Source organism: Cloeon dipterum, chromosome 3 (assembly GCF_949628265.1).
Source record: "Cloeon dipterum chromosome 3, ieCloDipt1.1, whole genome shotgun sequence".
NCBI classification, from domain to species: Eukaryota; Metazoa; Arthropoda; class Insecta; order Ephemeroptera; family Baetidae; genus Cloeon; species Cloeon dipterum.
In genome coordinates, this window is record NC_088788.1 from 5,300,928 (window position 1) to 5,320,792 (window position 19,865).

Genomic DNA, 19,865 nt, shown 5'->3' on the forward strand with positions numbered 1-19,865 from the left:
AAAACGTTCATATTGATTTGGCGGGAAAAGTTATACTTTAGCTACGCACCTCGTGCTGGAGTTTTTGGTCCGAAAAAATACCCATTTTAACTAATTCGACCCTCAGGAATCGATTAGTGTGCTCAGAAACTTCGTCAAAAACGGTCTTTAAAAAAATCATGCTTTTATTTAAATAAAAATATGAAAATATTTATTTTATTTTTAGACCACTCTTTGTTAACTTCTATGTGGTCTTTATTACATCTGAAAATTTTAAAATTAGTTCTTCAGAGGATAAAAAGTAGATTTTATAGTATCTAACAATAAAAACTGCAATGAGAATTCCAGCAAAAAGCATGCTCATGTTCAATTTCTAGACAGACAAAAAGAGAATAAATTAAAATTAACGACACAAAAGCCCGTTTCGCCGCGAAAAAAGCGAGAGCAGAGTCGCTAAACTGCGCACATCACTTGCGAAATTAGTGCAGAAATGGAGTGCGTCGTTCTTTCTCTCGCGTATGCCATTAAGCAATAACAAAAGCCAATTTTCCGCGGCGAACAGCGCCGCTGTTGCCAGCAGCCAGATAATCCGCACGCGGAGAGCGTCAATAACACCAAAGTAGTGCAAGTGGTGCTCCTCTTTCGCTGACAACCAGCGTCAATATAAGAGGAAGAAGTGAAAGACACAAACTCTATTCCGCAGATTGACAGTGAGTGATTATTTGAAAGGGTCGTTTACACAACATGAAAGAAGTCAACATAGACGCAATATTTTTTTTTTAAATCTGTCCTAGTAGTAATTTAAAACAAAATAATTAAAACTGAGTGAATCATATAAATTGATATATAATATTTTTGTCCTTTTTAAATCAGGATAATTTTTATGAGGTTCAATTTCTCTATGGTTTTAATTTCTGAGAAAGTTTTACGTTTAAATTAGCGGAGGCCAGATGTGCAATTTGTTCGCACTGCGCAGGTCCAAGATGGCGTCTGAATGTGGGAAAAAAGTTCTCTTTGGATTGCCGTACGAGTGTCAAGAGTTTGTTTTTACGATCCAAAAGACAGAATTAGTACGAGTGATGCAAATTATGTCACAATGTTGACGAAATCTTAGTTCTTTTCGCGCATTTTCACGTGACCGCTTTTTCGCGCCATACTCCACCGGACGCAATAACTGCGCGTCCCACGAATCTGGCCCCCGCTGGCTTAAATGACATTAAATTACGACAATATTTAAGAACCCCATTCAGAAACTGAATTTTTAGCTCATCGCTTAAACAAAAAAAAACTGTTGAAAATGAAGATCTCATGAAATCACGAAATCTAGCAATCAAACTTTGGCTCACATGTTCTATATTTAAAATATCATTGAATAAAAGGGAAGAAAAAATTACCAGTAATTTGTGATAAATTAAAACAATTTCACGCATTTAAAACCATTTCAACGATATTTCATGACATTTTTCCTCCTTAAGGCAGCAGAATCAAAATTAAACAGTTTCTAAATCTAACAAAAATATACAACAAATAATCCTTTCGTGAAGCAGAGCAGGGCTTTATGGCTAATTCCGAAACGGGTGTCTGCGCTTAATGGATAGAGTGTCATTCTCGCTGGCAATAATGCTCGCTCTATCTCTCGTCGACAATAATTCCCATGCTAGCAGCGGCAGAAGCAGAAATTTAATAAAACGTCGCCGGGATAGAGCCCGCGGGGAAAAGCGGCAAACACACACACACACACGCGCGCGCGCGCGCGCGCGTCTAATCATGACTCGTTCCGCTCGAGGTGCTCGCTCGCGGATCGCGTAAAACCTAATTTCGAACGCCGTGTGTGCGAGTGTATTGCCTTTGTTGGCTCGTTCCTCTCTCGCGGAAACGGCGTGCTCTCAGTGAATGAGGACCATTGTTGCTTACGATATTTGTTCGGATTCCAGCACACGCGGATTATTAAAACGAGACTACTCGCTATTTGTAGCGCTTACTGTGTTGGAATGCAAATTCTTCCCAGAGCTAAAACTACGTAGGGCAATTGTGATGAATATATTAACGATTTTTAAGCATGTTTGCGCTGTTTGCAGTACCATGGTGTAGTACAAATTGTTTTATTTTTTTGCTCGTCTGGTTAATTTGATAGAAATACGTATGCCAATAAAACTGTTCTTTAAACAGACTTAAAATTTATAGATTGTATTTAAATAAAAGTCATAATGAAACCTTTAAAATTTATAATAATATGTTAAACAATATTATATTTTATTCTTATTTTTGATAAGAGAAATTAAATTTTTATTTTAATATATTTTTAATTTAAATTAAACTGTAGTGGTTGCGATATTTATGATGGTTTAGTAAATTTTTAATATTATAATATGTTCTCCACAATCGATTTTTAATCTTTAATTTGCTCCCAAACTGGGGAATTAAAGGCTGACAATTACTATCAGACTTTTTATAATTTTTAAATTCGACATCCAATGAGTAAAGCATTATGCTTCAGAAAGCCCTGACAGTGAGTTCCGTCTTTACCTTTTTTTATTGTATTGCAATATGTTTCCAATCAGATGCTGATTTTACAATTCATAACATTTAAAACAACACCAAAACGAACAATTTAAACAATTGGAAATAACAATTACAAATCATCAAAAAAGAAGTTGCATTTTGGCTGCAAGAATAGAAGAGGGAAATCTTCAAAGTCGGCGGCAGCCATTGCTCAGAAGCGAAATGCCAAGTGGCAGTCAGTCAGTCGTGCTCGCGTTTGAAGCAGATCAAAGTTTGTCCAACAAATTGGCCGGAATTTCTCATTCCGTCGAGAGCTGCCAACTTTTGTCGCAAAGTGTACAAAACCCGCGACGAGATTATATTTCGCCTCTTGCGGATTCATTCGTCAGTAAAACCACTCCTTTAGCGGAAAATTAGATTCGGATTTCCGCCGACCTATATAAAACCCTCGGGTTGACAACTTTAAACCAAAATTCCTACAGAAAATAGCTATAATTCTTTTTCTAATACTAGAAAATAAAAACTTGAATTTTTTTAATTTAAAAGAGTTATTTTTAGCATTTAAATATAAATTAAAATATTTAACAAATATATTTCAAACAGCATAGCATGCATCATTATATAATATCGTATAACGTTAATATATTTATCACGTTCCACATCTGTTGATCCTTAAACTCTAACATTTGAGCTAATATCAATAATGCCAATTTATTTTGATATCCTCGAGAGAAGGTCAATTGAGATCTTACAAAATTGATTAAAGGAATTCTCCTTTCAAATGCAATTCAATTATTTTCTTAAAGACCGTCTTTAACGAATTTTCTGAGCACACCAATCGATTGTTGAGGGTGGAATTAGGTAAAGTAGACATTTTTCCCAACCGCCAAAAGGTCCAGAGCGACGTGCGAACTTTTTTTCCCGCCAAAACAATATGAATACGAGAAGTGCGCATGCGTCAGAGCTGGTTTGAGCACTTGCAGAGAGACCGCTTGCACGAATGACTTCTTTGTTAGATTCAGCCAGCTCTGACGCATGCGCAGTCCTCACATTCATATTGTTTTGGCGGGAAAAAATGTTCACACGTTATGCTGGACATTTTGGTCCGCAAAAATATCCATTATACCTAATTCGACCTTCAGGAATCGATTGGTGTGCTCAGAAACTTCATCAAAGACGGTCTTTAAAATAAATGTAAAAATGACTCAATAAAGCCTTTTATTTTATACGGCTTATTCACTCGAGTAGGATGTTTGTGTTTCAAGTGGCAGACCCTAATAAAACTACTCTCGGGCACGGATATAAATCTGCAACGCCTGCACAAGGCGCATGCAGCGTGTGTTTCTGCCGATTTAGCAAACGCGCCCAAAAGGTCCTTTTGTATCGATCTTATTTTTTGCCACGCAGCCCCACGTTGGCCTAATTAATTCGAGGACTCACTGCCGGTGGTGAAGAACAAAGTCACATATATATTATGTTTCTGATCCGCAAATTTGACTGGTACAAAAAGCTGCCGTTTTCGGTCAGCAAGCGTGCGGTTGCAATTTTCCGCTCGAGTGTTCTTTGAAGGGGTTGATTGGATGCCGTGGATTCAAAGAGCACCTCTCTTTTTCGTTTGCAAAAAGCTGCCATGGTTGGGAATTAATCGGGCCATTCAATCAAAATGATTTTGAAAAGCACCGCGGATTACGCTTTGCGCCGAACAAATAACCGGCAGCGAGCATCGAGTGATTTTTTTTTTGCCCCGTGTCTGCTTTTGATATGCTATGTGTGTTGAAGAACGGGAGTGTGTATGAAAAGGATTTTTAAATAATATGAGCAGGCAATTTCACCGAATCCGCTGATAGCGGGAAATTTTTCCAGCAGGCAAATAATTTCTGGAATTTTCTGTTACAAATTCGCCAGCTATTTTTGGATAAAATTATTTCCGTTGAAATGTTTTCAATATTCCAAATTTGGCCGTAAGGGAATTATGGAAAATCAGACCTATTTAGACGGCTATTTGGTTAATTTAAAATAGCTTGAAAATTTTTTATGTAATTTTAATTAGGATTCATATCTAGAAAATTAATTAACTCCAATTTGTTTCTTGAAATTCTATTTTTATAGTCACGAAACTATAATTTCACGATAGAGAGGAGGTAGCATAAATCATTTTTACTGATAAAATATTAACTAATAAATTTATTTATTATTATTTAAATAATAGCAAAAAATAATCCTTTTTAAAAAGAATCTGCTCATTTTAAAAAAAGACTCAGTTACACACGAAGAATTTTTATTATTTACACTGAATTTAGTATTAAAAATATATCAACAAGGAATTTGTATTTTTGATTCGCAGATGAGGCAGTAAGGGAAGTTTTGCGGCAGAGGAAGCGAGCGTGGCCAAAGTGGGATCGTCGTCGGAGCAGACTGCGGTGTCCGTGATGGCGGACCACGGCGAGCGGATCCGGCTGGTGATCCTGGGCGGCGCCGGCGTTGGCAAGAGCTGCATCATCAAGCGCTTCCTCTTCGGCACCTACTGCGACAGGTACAAGTCCACCGTCGAGGACCTCTACTACAGGGAGTACGACCTTGGATCGGTCACGCTAAAGGTCAGTACAAAAACATTTTTTAACATTTTTTCTTTGGTTTTAATTTTTTTATTCCTTTAAAAAAGTGATTTTAAATTTATAAAACCTTCATTTTGGTGGTGACAGTATTTACAAAAATTAAAAATCAATTTTTTAATGCTAAAAAATTAACCTTGGTGGGAAAGACGTGAAAAACAATTTGTTAATTTTACAAAATCTCATTTGTATATTTCATTTTAGACACGTTTCAATTTTTTTAAAAGCAACGAAAAGAAAAAAATTAATAAATAGCACACAAAAGACCTTTAAAATAGATATTTGGTCTTTTTTCGGTTTTTCCTATCGTGCTTGGCAAATTAATTTACCAATAGATGGCGCCACGGTAAAATTGCGAATCTAAATCGCTGTGATTTCAGACTGAATGCTGCAACAGTGAAATTTGCACTTTATGTGATTTCTTTTGATGTGCTAAAACCAAAAATCTCCAGCAAACTGCGCTGAAATATTAGCAAAGATTGCAGCGAAAGTGCTTGAAATCGTAACTGTGGTAAATATACGGTGGTGCCCTCTGTTGGCTGCTTTAAACACCGCATACGCTTAAGCAATTAAGGATTTAACTTATTTTTTTATAAAAAAGTTTATAAAATCATCAAATTGAGTTAAAAACAAATTTTTAATTAATGCATTTATTTGACACAAATGCATAAAATGTTTCATAAAATCCTGATCCCTAATATATGCTTCAGGTTTTTTATTTTATAATCACATTAACACGATATTTGTTTAAAAAAATAAATATAATTTCCAGGAACATGAAGTTTTACAGTGAATGATAGAGATAAAATCAAAATTATGATATCTGAAATTTGACTTATGAATATCAATATTTTTCATATTTTTTTAAGATTTATTAAAATCATTATACAAAACTTGACAATGCAGGTTCTGGCCTACTTGCAAAATCAAGTAGCTAAAAGCGTTCGTAACGCACAAGTTGAGAAAAAAGAAACCAAGTACGAGAAGCTGAAAATGCAAAGCTACGCAAATCTAGTGTACGCGTATATTTACCCCTTTGCTCTCAGCACCAGACTCGAGGCAATTTTCCTGCTTTTTGTTTATTTGCATTTGAGCGTTGCTTTGAGAACGAGTGCGCCGGTAACGTTGCCAGTCTCCAGAGCTGTCTTTTCGAGCTGCGCAAATTAATCCTTAAGTGGTGTGAGCAAATAAACGCGAGAGAGTCTCTCTCTCTCTCTTTGCGAAAAGTAATTATCCGCCGCCTAATTGAATAAAAATGCCGAGTGCTGCACTAATTTGAGTCGGCGCGGGTTATTTACTGCCTCCGACGTCACCGCCGACCCGCACTTTCAAGGTCGCTCGGTTAATTTGGACGCGCGCGCGCGGCGAGATTTCGGTCTGTCAACATAATTTATGTTTTGGAACTTTTATTAAAGTTGCCGAGGAAATGAAATGAATTCATAATTTTTGATGATGGAAATGTGCGCAAATGCCACCATCGCTTTTTCGGAGGAAATGTCAGCGTAAAATATATTTTCGGCATATTTAGCTTGTTTTAAAATTCTTAAAATTTAATATTAGTCCATACTGCTAACTGAGAACAAAATTAAAAGTTTGTTCATTAAATAAGTTACAGATATTTATTATGCTGCAATTTTTAATAATTAATTTCAAATTTTAAAAAAGGTTACACAGGCAAATAAATCTAAAATATTCTTTCGAAAGTATTTGAAGAAGTGTGATTTTTATGTGAGAGAAATATGATTTTTAAAACCCTGAATGCACAACTGTCCTTATATTTTTTGCTTTATAAGAATTAATTTTACAATTTAGAACTCTCATATGGTCTGCTTAAATGTTCAAATCGTCTTGGTAGCGTTGAAATTGCACCTTTTAGCTCAACAAAACACTCAAATTTCCGAAATTTGGTTGCTGTACCCGTTCAGATTAATAATAATAATTGTGAATTTGTTGGCTCCAGCAAGTTAATTTGTATCGATTTAATGAAGAAATTCAGCAACTTGCAATAATCTAATTGGGAGCCAGTATAATAAAACAGTTAATTATAGATGTGGCCAAAGTAATCGGAAAATTATTTGCTTGTTTATCATTAATTCGATTTGTCACAAATCGATTGATATGCAATTTAGCATTTTGTTTACTCTCCTGAGGATTGTACAACTAAATAAACTTAGGTGTACAAACTTAATCATTTTTTGCTTCTATAATAGTTTTAATGTATTCACTATTTATTTTTTTAACTTTTTACTTAATTTAAAATTTTAAATAATAATAATTATATTGAATAATTAATTTTAATTCAATGACTGTCTATATCGCATAGTACATTTTTAAAAAAAACTCGAACTTAATATACGTTTAAATTATGACTAAAACTTGTATAAATAAACCAGGAATTTTAAAGAGTTCATAATGTATATAAACTAATTTAACTTCCATATGCATCATTTTCATCACGATTGTTTCTAACAATTTTTCAAACAGAATCTCTCTAAGACACTAAATTAAATTAAGGCTGTGTATCTTACAATCAGATATAATGCCACACTGAGTACAAAATACATCAGTTTTATTGATTTTTATTCCTTCTCATTTCGTGGCGCAGTCTCCCACCTTTATAGGGAGAAAATGCAAGATAGAGCGGAACGTACTCTTGCGTTCCCGTTCCAGAAAAACAACTTTGTTACTTTTCAATTTGTACAGAACATTGGAAACATTCTCAAAGAAGAATAAAATTAAAAAAAATATTGTTGAAAGCTTCTTTTATCGATCTCCAGTCTTGTTAATAATCTTACAAAAGCCACAAGAGTCAATTTCTGCCGGCAGAGACAAGCTAAAAATTGAATTGCCGGTGCGCCGAGTCGTTTACTATGCGGAAAGTGCGCGCGGTCGCGTCCATATTTCTTTCATATACTCGGGCAAAGTGGTTTACGGCGAGCGTGGCGACGGCGGCGGCGGCGGCGGGCAAAGAAGATCAAGTACGAGATCAAATTATGGCGCTAGCACGCGAGATATGAATCAATTTTTCATAGTCAGATGTGCGCGAGTGAGCGGATAAGATAGATCGGCGCGGCGAAAGGCCAAATTTATAGCCCCGAGCGGACCGCAGGCCGAATTAAATTACAGACGCGCGGCGTGGCGGCCCTTTAATCTGCCTTCTGGTCCTTCTTCTCCCGAGCCACGTACATGCAAATCTGTCCGGCGCTGCGGCTAATAAACCTCCGGCGAGAACTCGTTAGATTTTTACCTGCGAAAGTTGGGATTAGTTTTGAGAAAGTTTGCCCGTCCCACCGGAAATGAAAAGTGAAAGTTCTCGAGACAAGAAATGTATACGCAGTGCGCATTGAGCCAATTTTCCTTGAGAAGCAACGAGATTTTTTTCTGCAGCGAGTTCATGAGGAAAATCAGCACGTTAATTGGATCGTGCAGCTAAAGACCCACGGAAACCACATTTCTGTATGTTCCAATCGATTCCTGAGGGTCGAAATTGGTGGGGAAATTAATTTTTCTGATCAAAAATTGTTTTTTGACGTGCGAGCAGAGGCGCAAATCAAAACGCACATTGCTTTGGCGCGCAAATCGTATGAAGGTTTTGTTCGCTACTGCGCAAGCGTCTCCCCTCTGACGTCACAGCTCTCTCAGCTGCCAATGCCAAGCACAAAGCATGGCTGTGACGTCAGAGAGGTGACGCTTGCGCAGTTACGACCAAAAATTTAAACATTGCGCGCCAAACCAACGTGAGTTTTGCTTTGCGCCTCTACTAGCACGTCACAAATCATTCTTCAATCGAAATAATTATATACTTCACCTTTTTCGACCCTCAGGAATCGATTGGAATAAAAATCTGGCTTGTAGATCGCTAAGAAAAATCCAGCGGGAGGCAGATGTGCGAGAAAATTGGTTGCCACTACGCCGATCAAGATGGCGTCTGAATGTGGGAAACAAAAGCTCTATTTGGATTGCCGTACGAGTGTCAAGAGTTTGTTTTTACGATCCAAAAGACACAATTAGTTAAGAGTAATGCAAATTATGTCACAATATTCTTTTCGCGCATTTTCCATGACCGTTTTTTCGCGCCATACTCCACCGGACGCCATATCTGCGCGTTGCAAGAATCTGGAAAAAACCCGAAAAAAGTCTTTTTTATTTTTTGCCGCTAATAAAACGTCTAAAAGTTGGAAATTTTAAAAGAAAAATTCATTTGTTTGACAGGTGGACATGCTGGACACGTCAGGCGACCTGCAGTTCCCCGCGATGCGCCGTCTGTGCATCGCGACGGCGCACGCCTTCCTGCTGGTCTACTCGGTGACGTGTCCGGCGTCGCTCGAGTCGGCCAAACGGTGTCTGGACGAGGTGCGCGAGCAGCGTGCAGACTTCCAGGAAATCCCGATCGTGCTGGCCGGCAACAAAATCGACATGCCCGCCGTGCACCGTGAGGTGCGCATGGACGACGTCACCAACTGGCTCTACTGCGAAATGCCAAAGTTGAGGTAATCATTTTTGTGACGTTCGGCTTCCCAAAGTTTGCTTTGCGGCAACGCAAAATGTCTCAGAAATAACGCCCACGAGAATGACGTAATTTATGTTGAAAGTAGAAACTTCAAATGATATTGATGTTGGAAAGCTTTTTGTTGTTGAAAGGATGGGATGGCAAGAAATTTTCGAGAAAATCGGCCTCAAAGTTAGCATTGTTTTAAATGGAGATTTATCAAAGGAATTTACAATGGTGATTTTCACTGAATATTAATATTTATTTATTTATTTAAATCGTTCAATTATTTATTTTGAAAGATTTGCAGGATGGCAATTTAAATTTTCCAATCTTCCACCATTTAAAGCGTTTTTCTGCATATATTACTGATGAAATGAATTCACAATTCAGTGCGAAAAATTGATATTGAATTTCGGTAGTTATTGTTTAAAAGTAATATAATTGTTTTAATACTGCCTTTTCAGCAGTACCAAGTCTTAAATAAAAGAGGAATGATATTGGATTTCCCCGTAAAATCCGTTAACACAGATACAGATTAGGTCCTAAAGATCATGTGTACATTTAAAAAAATATGTACATAGGGAGCACAGTGAATTTTCGGGAAAATCGGCCTCAAAATTAATTGTTTTAAATTGATAACTCTCAAAGGAATTTACAATCGTGATTTTCACTGAATTTCCGCATTTCCCCAAAAAAAGACTCTGGCTGTGAGATAGATCTCGATAAGAGAATTTCAAAACAAGTGAGAAAACATGGTCAAGCGCTGGTAATTTCGCAGAAAATTGGCAAAAACCATCTGATTGGCCAGCGGCCAGCGCACTTTCCCGCGGTTGCTTCTCGCTTTGTAACACAAGGCGGTCTTATTTCACTTAATTTTCATTTTAATTACGTTTTCATGCTCGTGGTAAGCAATGACTCTGTCTTTGTAAATCAATAAAAAATTTTAATCGTGTTATGCGGAGTCTCTGATAGCCATAAGAGTCCGAGCTTACCTCTGAAAAACAGATAAATTATTTAAATGAAAAAAAATCGGAGATAATTCTCGAATAAATTAAAATAATTTTGGGAATTTTGATTGTTCCCCCAAAAATAAAGGTTCTCTGGCGGCCAGTTAAAATTTTCAGACGAATTTTGTGAGAAAAATTTGCTCAATAGGAAAACACTGCAAGCTTTTTCTGTTCATTTTTAAATTTTAATAATTTTTCTCATCCCAGAAATAATTAATTTCTTTTGCTCAATAAAGAGGGCGAAAATCCGATAAAATTCGAAATATTCTTGGTGAGAAGCATGGGACAAAATTGGTCAGTTATTTAAACAACTATCATTCACTTTAAGCCTATAAAACACTAATTGCGGGCGCGGTGATTTTTTTTTAATTTAAGGAAAAATTGTTCGAAGTTATTTTTAGGAGAACTCATTTAATTGTTTTCATTCGCAGGACCAAAAAAATTTAACTTCGAAAGATAAATAGAAAAAACGGTGTTTCTTGACGTTTTAAGATGAATTTGATCCTCTTTGGCACCCTTGGTCTTTGTTGAAAATAAAAATATTAAGAAATTTAAACCCGCAGAGTTCTATTGTGTAGCGTGAGGGCAAAAATAAAATAAATACAAATTTTACTTTATTTCTTAAAAAGTCACTGGACTTTAATTTTTGAAATTCATCGAGTTACAAATTCATACTATAGCTTTCTCGATTTAGGCATATGATTTTCTCCAAAGGATATTAGATGTTTGTTGTGATAAGAGTCTATTTATTTATGTATTTTGTACCTTCAATTTAAAATTTGCTGCTCATAAAAATTTCCTAAATCTTCAAAAAACAGCCCGTTGGCTCGCATTGTTAAGGCACTCTCAGGAGTGTTAAAGCAATGAGAGGTATTTGAGCAGTTCGGAGATCTAATACTGGCTACCCAATGTCAGAAATGGCAAAAAGTGGTTAGTTTAGTGACTCGAATTGCTCAAATTGCTCAACGGGCTGGGAGGCGCACCGGCGCCGACTCGCTACTTGCTGGTTTGCACCTTTCCAGCATGCGTGATTTGGCTTCACGGGACGAATGTCTAGCGTTTAAACGCAGTCCTCGGTGCGGAGGCAAGTTGCCCTTGAGTGGGCTGGGTCCCTGTGCGGCCTGGTGCGCCCATTCAATCCGTTCGCGATGTCATTGGGACCCGGGTTTCAGCATTCGTGCTAGTGCAGTGCGCGCCCTTCCCGGTCCTCCGGTCCTCGGACAGGGATAAAAAGAGCAAAAAAAAAATGTGAAATCTAATAAAAGTTAAAATTAAACTAATAAATTCTGTAAGATATTTTATTTGCGTAAAATATTATACCATACCAATTTACAATAAGTGTTTATGGTAATCATAATTTGAAACAGTATTGACTTTTGTGTCTGGCGTATTTCTAAACATTTATATTTATTTATCCCTGCTCCGTTTTTTTTATTTTCGCCGAGTAAAAATTCGCAACTAACCTAAATTTCAAAATTTTTCCCAGAGTGAAAGTGATGGAGTGCTCAGCGAAGGAGGACAGGAACATCAAGGAGGTGTTCCGCAGCTACCTGACGCTGTCGAAAATCATTCCTGCGACGGAGGGCGGCGAGTCGAGCGCGGCGGGGGCCAGCGGGGGCAGTGGGGGCGGCGGAGGCCTGAAGAGGCGGTCGAGCGCGTACGTGAGCAACAAGGGCAACCGCAGGTCGGTGAGTCCGGCTGTGGGGGCGGGCGACGAGGCGGCTGGCGGCTCGTCGTCCAGCCTCGAGCCCACCGGCTTCAGCCGTTTCAAGCCGCGCAGCCGCTCGCTCATCCGCCGCTCCAGCCGCAAGGCCAAGCAGCAGATGCGCGACGCCAACGACGACTGCCACGTCTCCTAGACTTTAATTTAGACATGTAAAAATAAATAAAAATTCCGAGGTCGCCATACGACAAACGAACGAACGCACGTGAAATAACCAGTGTGGCTGCATAAATTTCAATGACACACACACACAAACAAACAAAAAAATTGTACACCCAGCAAGGTTTTCGAACAACGCGAATCGATGTTTTTTGCTCCTCATTTTTTGGTGTCGGCTGTCAACGTCTCGATTCGATAATTTTGTGTCTTGTTCTGGGAAAATATTATCAGAAAAAACTGGGTTTCTTATAAAAAGTTCAGACGTGCTGCTGGAAATTGAAAATATGTCCACGCATATAGTAATAAATACAATAAAATTTATAAAAAGCAAAGATCCTAAAAAGTGCCAAAAATACGAATTTTTTTAATAAAGAAAATAACAATTTAAGGTCGGGATACAATTTTCTTGCTGATTTTAAATTTAATTTTGGAAATTTTCGTATTAATTACTGCTGATTTAGTAATAAAAATCTTAATATAAAATAAAATTTATCAAAACCGGCTCCATCAAATCGATTAGTTTTAAGCCAATAAATTAAAGACCGTCTTTGACGAAATTTCTGAGCACACCAAATGATTCTTGAGGGTCGAATTGGGTAAAATGGTGCTTTTTCCGACCATAAAGTGCAGCACGACCTTTTCCCGCCAAAACAATATGAACCTGGTTTATTTGTGACAAATGCGCAGGTTGATATTGTTTTGGCGGGAAAAGTTCTACTTGAGCTACGCACGTCGTGCTGCAATTTTTGGTCGGAAAAATATATAATTTACCTAATTCGACCCTCAAGAATCGATTGGTGTGCTCAGAAATTTCGTCAAAAACGATCTTAAGCATCAGAAATTAATTTTACATCTCGCAGTTCCCTAAAATAGTAAATTAACAGTGGGGGACATCTGTTCGTGGCTCAAAATACAAAGTTATTTTCTAAATTGGCAAATTATAGGATAAAACAAAATTTCTTCTTTAAAAACTGACCATTCCAACCATTTTTACTACTTTGTATTTTATAATAAGCCACAAATAAGACAAATGGATTTGTAAAAATATAAATCTTGGCCTTTCAGAGTCAAAATATTTTTATTTATCTATCTATTTACTATTTATTTATTTTGTAAATTCAATAGCAATTTTTTTTATTAATTTATCATCAGCAACAAATTTAATATGAACTTTTTGTAAGAAAATTTCAGTTAGGTTTACTTCCATTTTAAAATCACCCGAATTCCGAACAGAGAACGTCGGCAGTGGTGCCGCAAACGAACTATAATTATGCCTGGAACGTTGAAAACGCGGCCAACAGGGTAGATTGGTAATTTTATCCGAGTGACGCAGGCACGAGTTGGGATTATCCACGGCGCAAAGTGTTCATTTTGAAATACTGATTGGACGGCAGCAAGCAATTTATGTGGTAATTATTTCGAGGAAACGCGCACAATCGTTTGTAAATCTCTCTTTCGAACCTCTTCGTGCTTTCACATAATATTGCACCAGGAAAAAAATATTGATCAAATAGCAATTGACATATGGACGAAATGATAATATATTATCCAATTGATGCGGGAGTAATTTTAATAATTAATCAAATTATTTATTAATTTTAGAGTTTCTTTTTATTATTTATGGCCGATAAAAAAGATTTGAATATTAAGAAATCTCACAAATTTTTATTTTTTATCATTTTCAAAACATTCCTGGTTTATGTTTCTTTTCAGGAAGTTCTAAGTTATTAATGATACCACTGAATTTGGTCATTTTAAATTAAACTCTAGTTGAAATTTTCCCCCTCATCCCCAAACTCAAAATAGAAATAACTAAATTATATTTATGCGGGCCATTGTATTGGATTAAATAAAATTAACAAAAAATATCGAACAAATATTTTCCTTATTTAAATTCCATTTCTATCTACAGAACAGATTTTCCTAGCTTTTAATGCCAATAGGCGCTCTTCTCCTTCTCCACGAAAAAGATAAACTCGAAATTCGGGTCTAAGCGTTGCCATAATTCACGTCGTTCCCGGCAAAAGCGGTTCCGATCAATTTTCTCAGCACAAACTGCAGCGCATCCTTCACAGCGAAAAAGCAGCAGCAGCTTCTTCCCTCTCTGTGAATAATTTTCGCAATTTTCACCCTCTTGGCGCACCCCCTTGGGACGAAAAACTCATGAAATTCACAAACAGCAGCTGCCCGGGGGTTTATCTTCTCATAATGGAAAATACACCTCGTGGCGCGGCGATGAATGCGAAATAATAATTTGGCAGCCACCCCCTTTAAAAACATTGTTAAATTTGCATTTGGATGAGTTTAACGGATGGCTGGTGGAATGGTAGATTGCGTTGCACTCACACACTCGACGCTGTTGTTTGATCGACTTGTCAAACGAGGTCGAAACCCTTCACTCCCTGTTTACATGGAAATTTATTGTTGCTCGAGTGCAACGGCCTTTGAAGAGAGCACTGACAATGGCTTCATTATTGAATTGTCATCGTCCGAGCGCCGACGATGCGTTCACAAAAGACTAATTGATTTTAATTAAAATCAAATGCATTAACTCTACTTGCTTCAAATTGGAAAAAATGAATTTAAACGGTAGAATTGATTCAAATTAGTTATTTTTTTATATTTTATTAAGTTTAGGATCCTATACATAAGATTTTAAATTTTTTTGCTATCTTATTATAATTTAAATCTGTATCTGTGCGGTAAATGAAACATGGAGTAATTTTTGAAGAGTATCACGGTAATCATTATGAAAATCCAGATTAATTTATTTTATACTTAAAAAGATATATTTCACAAAAAGAATTTTAGATATTTAACAAAATAATTGCAAAAATGACAAGAAGTGGAAAAATAAACACGTTTTAAAATAATACAAACTATTTAAACGAGAATTAAAATTAGAAAATATTCTTAAATCTTAAATTTAAAAAAAAGAAAGTTTAAAGAGCAGTTTTAAGGGTGCTTAGCTAATGTTAAAATACAAAATTCCAGAATTAATCAAGTATCCAAGAGTACTGAAAATCCAGGAGCTTTAATTTTGTATATCTTTTCCTTAAAATATAATATTCGAGAGTACACTGCTGAAAGAACCCACTTTAATATTTCGCCGCGCAAGTAAAAAATAATTTTGTCCAAAAAAAGCAGGAAAATTACTTTAAAAGCGTTTTTTTATTATTATTAGTATTTTGAGAGCAAGCAGAGCACTCAGTTTATAATGACCTTAGCCTCTCGCGCGGCCGGGATTTTCTTATTCAAAACTCACCGCGTAGAGTTCGGAATAAAAGCTCGTCCCCAAGCAGTCATTTGCTGCGGAGAAAGTTGAGTCTTTTCGATTGCGCAAAAGTTTGTGTGCGAAACTCAATTTTTCGTCGCGGCGCGCGTAAAAGCCTCCTGGAAACACTTTTAAAGTCGTGGAAATGGGCGAGCGAGCGCGTAATGAAATATGAATTGTGCGCGCCAAAGAGGTCAAAGAAATAATAAACGAGAGAGAGAGAGAGAGAGAGAGAGAAGAGGGACGCTTAAAATTCGCGTATTTCTCGTCGCAAAAGGCAGCCTTGAAGTTCTTAATTGAAAAGCGGCCCTTTTGTCTGCAATAATTGTTTTTCGCCAAACAAACGAGGCGGCTATTGAGTTTAATTATGCAAACATTTCGCTACTAATCGATTAAACCTTCAGAAAAGCGGGGAAGCTCTGGAATTGTGTACGGAAAGATTCGTTTGATGGACATGCGTGTGTGGCCGGCATCAACGGGTAAATTTCCGCCGCCATAAAAGAAGCGTTTCCGGGAAATGCTCTCAGCGGATTTGTCGCTGGAGTGCTTTGTTAATGACTTTGCAAAGAGAAATATCCGGTTTAGCGGTATCACAGGAGACTCAATCAAATTAAAAACAGAAAACTTTGGATTGGAGACTGCAGAAATTGATTAATTTCGAAAGAAACAATACCATTGACAAAAAAGCCTCTAAAATTTTGATTGGCGGTAAAATTATCGGTTTTTTTTTATTAAAGGAATAAAATACAAACTAGAAAATCCTGTCTGATTAACCATAAATTCAAATTGCATAAAAATAAATAAAATTATAGTTGCTAAATTATTGCCTATCCTTTGCTTTTCAAACTCTAGTTTAGCACGATAAAAATTTAAAATAAAAAATCCACATTTTGAAGGCCTACAATATTCCTCTGCTCCCAAAAATATATTAAATTTTATTTTAAACAATGGCTTTGGAGGTAATTTAAAAAAAACAAATCACAAACATACACAAAACAACAAGGCAAATTTGCAATTAGTTAAACAAAAGTAAGGTCCAGTCGCAATAAAGACAAAAAAATTGCTCATCATCCTCGTTTTGTCTTTTTGTGACTTTAAAAAACTAATTTCTAGCTTTTGCTGAGGGTTTTTTCTTTATTAAAAGTCTCCACTCTGAAGCCAACGTTTCTCTCTTCCTTCAAATCATGATCATATTTCACTAGAAATTCAAATTTCCGGCGTACCAAATTTAAATAAAGCCCCAAAGCGACCAAAAACAGAATTTCAGCAGGGACAAGCAAGGATGAATTTCGCGATGCGCAATTTGCACGCACGAGGAGCGGCAGTTGTTGGATCGTGAAACCCGATCGGGCGGCGCATGGCATTTGAATTGCCATCAAATTATCCGTCATGCATAATTGAGTCGTGCAATAGAGCGAAACTCGGCGGCCGTCCTCGTGTTGATTCATTGTGGCCGGGATTAGCAAAGTCAGCGCTGACAGGTACAAAGTGGACGCGTCGCCGGCGCTAATTACTCATCGGCCCGCAAGCGATTAGCCGAAATTCTCTCTCCCCGTGGTCGGTCCATTTTTAGTCTCTATCAGGCCGCAGGTGGCTATTGATTAAACGTTACCACAGCAAAAATAAAAATATTATTAGCATAAAAGGAATTTTTGTAGCCATTAAATGTTAATTTAAAAATACATTTTTGCGCAACATATTTACTCAAAGTTTGTTTTAAATTTAATTTTAAATGTTCTCTTCAATCTGAACCGACATTAATGCTAAATTTACATTTTGATTGTGAGTTTTTTTTTGGTTAGAAAAAAATAATAATAATAAACGAGAGAACAGTTCTTAAAATTCATAGAAAATAAATTTCCCTTCGCTCTCGGAACTACTAGTGTTTTTCCCTTAAATAAAATACAATTACATCCCTCAGCCGCCCTTCCTTCCTAAACCGATCGAGCGAAAAACAACAAAGCGCAGCCGCCTACACCTTATGTTTCGCTATGAAACTTTGCCGGGCGGAACGGTTGCGGTTTCACTACTGTTTGGTCAGTTGCTGCCTTTTCCCAGCGCAAGTGAATTATGATTAGGCACCGTCCCAAGTCCAAAATCAAACAACCTTAGCCTTCCTGACTGGATAAAAATTTGTTTTGGTGATTTACAAGAAATTTCTCCAGATGTTTCATTCTTTTAGAAAATTCAGTATTAGAGACAGCGTTTTTCTCCGTTAAATCTTTTGCTGCCGTCTTGTAACTTAAAAAAAAACCTTTGTTCCGTGGATGCCCAAAAATCCTGCAGCCCTTATCACAAGATTCCACCCTGCCCTCTCCCTCCCCTTTCGATTTTTAACGTTTACGCGATTTTTCAGGAAAACAAATCTGCATGGAACAGCTTTAATTAATGAATGTCTCGAGCAAATGCGGACAAACACTCTGTAAATAATATTAACTGTATAACCACCCTGCTTTGAGGGAGTGAATGAAAATAATTATAAACTAACATTGTTGTGCGCCCTTTTTGACCCGTAGTAAATATATATAATGTATTCTGTCCGATCGATTTCTCGATATCGAGGAAACAAGAATGAAGAATTAGCTCGTTCAGCAGCAGCAGCAGCAGCGGCGGCGGCAGTTACGACCTTCAAAAATGTAATTATCCTCTCGTCTTCGATGCTGCCTGCGAAGGGCTGCTGCTCAAACACGAGGGGGCCCGGAGAAAATGAGTGTGTGAGTGTGTAGTGCGCGTGCCTGGCCCGACTGATTGACTCACGACTCACTCTCTCACGGTCTACACACACTTAAGAAGGAGCGATTTGTGCCACGAGGGACCATTATTATCTCGTCTTGTTGCGTGTTGGCTCGAAATCAAAACGAAAACAATCTAGAATAAGTACGGTCCGTGCATGAAAAAGGAAAAACACAAAAACTATTTATCTCTGTACATATAATTGTATTGCGTAATTCTGGTGTCTCTATAGCTTAAGCATATCTATCTATCTGCGTGTATTTTCCTTCCGATAATTGCAGTCCCGCCGCACCAGAGGTGTTATGTATATTTTGACATCTCGCTTTAACTGCTCAATTCACAGAACGGCTGTTCCGCAGTAGTTTAATTGTTATGCATATGCGATATGGACGCAGATGGAATAACTGTTGTGGAACGGGCAAGTTTTTAACTCAAATCACTGTTGTTGCGATAGGATATGCCAAGCCATCAGTGACGCCATTTAATAAAAAATGGCTGCGGAACGAATTTGGCGGGAAATGGTGCCAAATGCGTAAATTTTATGACTTTTCAGCTGAAGGCAGTTTCTTTGAACCAATTTTATTTCTTGGCAATGTATATTAATCATTTTAATGTCTTTTATTTACAGCAGAACGGTTGAAGCATAAAATGGGAGGGAAAAGTTCCAATTATAAACTCTTTTAAACTAATTTCTTTTAGTGGTGAAAATAAAAACAAACAAAAAAACTAGAGGGATTCGCTAAACCACGCAGTTTTGCAAATAAAGATGACGTCATTATGGCTCAAATCAAATTTTCCCGCCTTTACAGTAAAATAATTAATTATTCCCGTTCCTATGCAAATTAAGTATTGAAATGAATGGATTCTGTATCATTTTTAGGCCCAATTAAAACATGCTGGCTGCAAATGAATGGTGTAAATTAATAAATCGAATGAGAGCATCGAGCAAATGGATCAATTATTAAATTATTAATTTGGCACTCTGATCGGCGGAACAGAAAAAAAACCAACGCCGCGGTTTCATTGTTTGGCATATTTTGCATCATAAACGATGGCTCATCAAGCATGGCTTGTAGATACTTAGCAGGGCCGCCGCGAGAGTAATTACACACAAGAGACAAAGTGGCGTTAGCGATTAGCAGTAATTTTAGGCGATAAACCAGCGCGTTTATCGCTGCTCGTTAAGGAAGACTCGGTTTTACTGAGCTGCACTCGGATCCAAATTAATCAGTTTTCCTCTCGAAATTCGCTTTTCATTACATAAACTCGCCCGAGACAACTTTCAACTATAATTGTGATAAAAGCAAGTTGAAACGACGCGCATTTTGCCAGCGGTTCTTAGTGTTTCCAACAACTCTCCCCAACTCTGACGAATTTAATTAAT

The 19,865-nt window shown here is 37.2% G+C and overlaps 1 protein-coding gene across 1 annotated transcript in view; it reads left to right on the top strand.

The window, feature by feature from the left end:
- LOC135939748 (GTP-binding protein Di-Ras2) overlaps nucleotides 1–17,839 on the top strand; it is a 141,143-nt gene extending 123,304 nt beyond the window's left edge. Inside the window, exons 4-6 of the mRNA XM_065484297.1 lie at nucleotides 4,826–5,078; nucleotides 9,306–9,583; nucleotides 12,079–17,839. Of these exons, the coding sequence (XP_065340369.1) occupies nucleotides 4,911–5,078; nucleotides 9,306–9,583; nucleotides 12,079–12,451 (819 nt within the window). The 5' untranslated portion in view covers nucleotides 4,826–4,910 and the 3' untranslated portion in view covers nucleotides 12,452–17,839. The remainder of the gene's footprint in view (nucleotides 1–4,825; nucleotides 5,079–9,305; nucleotides 9,584–12,078) is intronic.
- The last annotated feature ends 2,026 nt before the right edge of the window (nucleotides 17,840–19,865 follow it).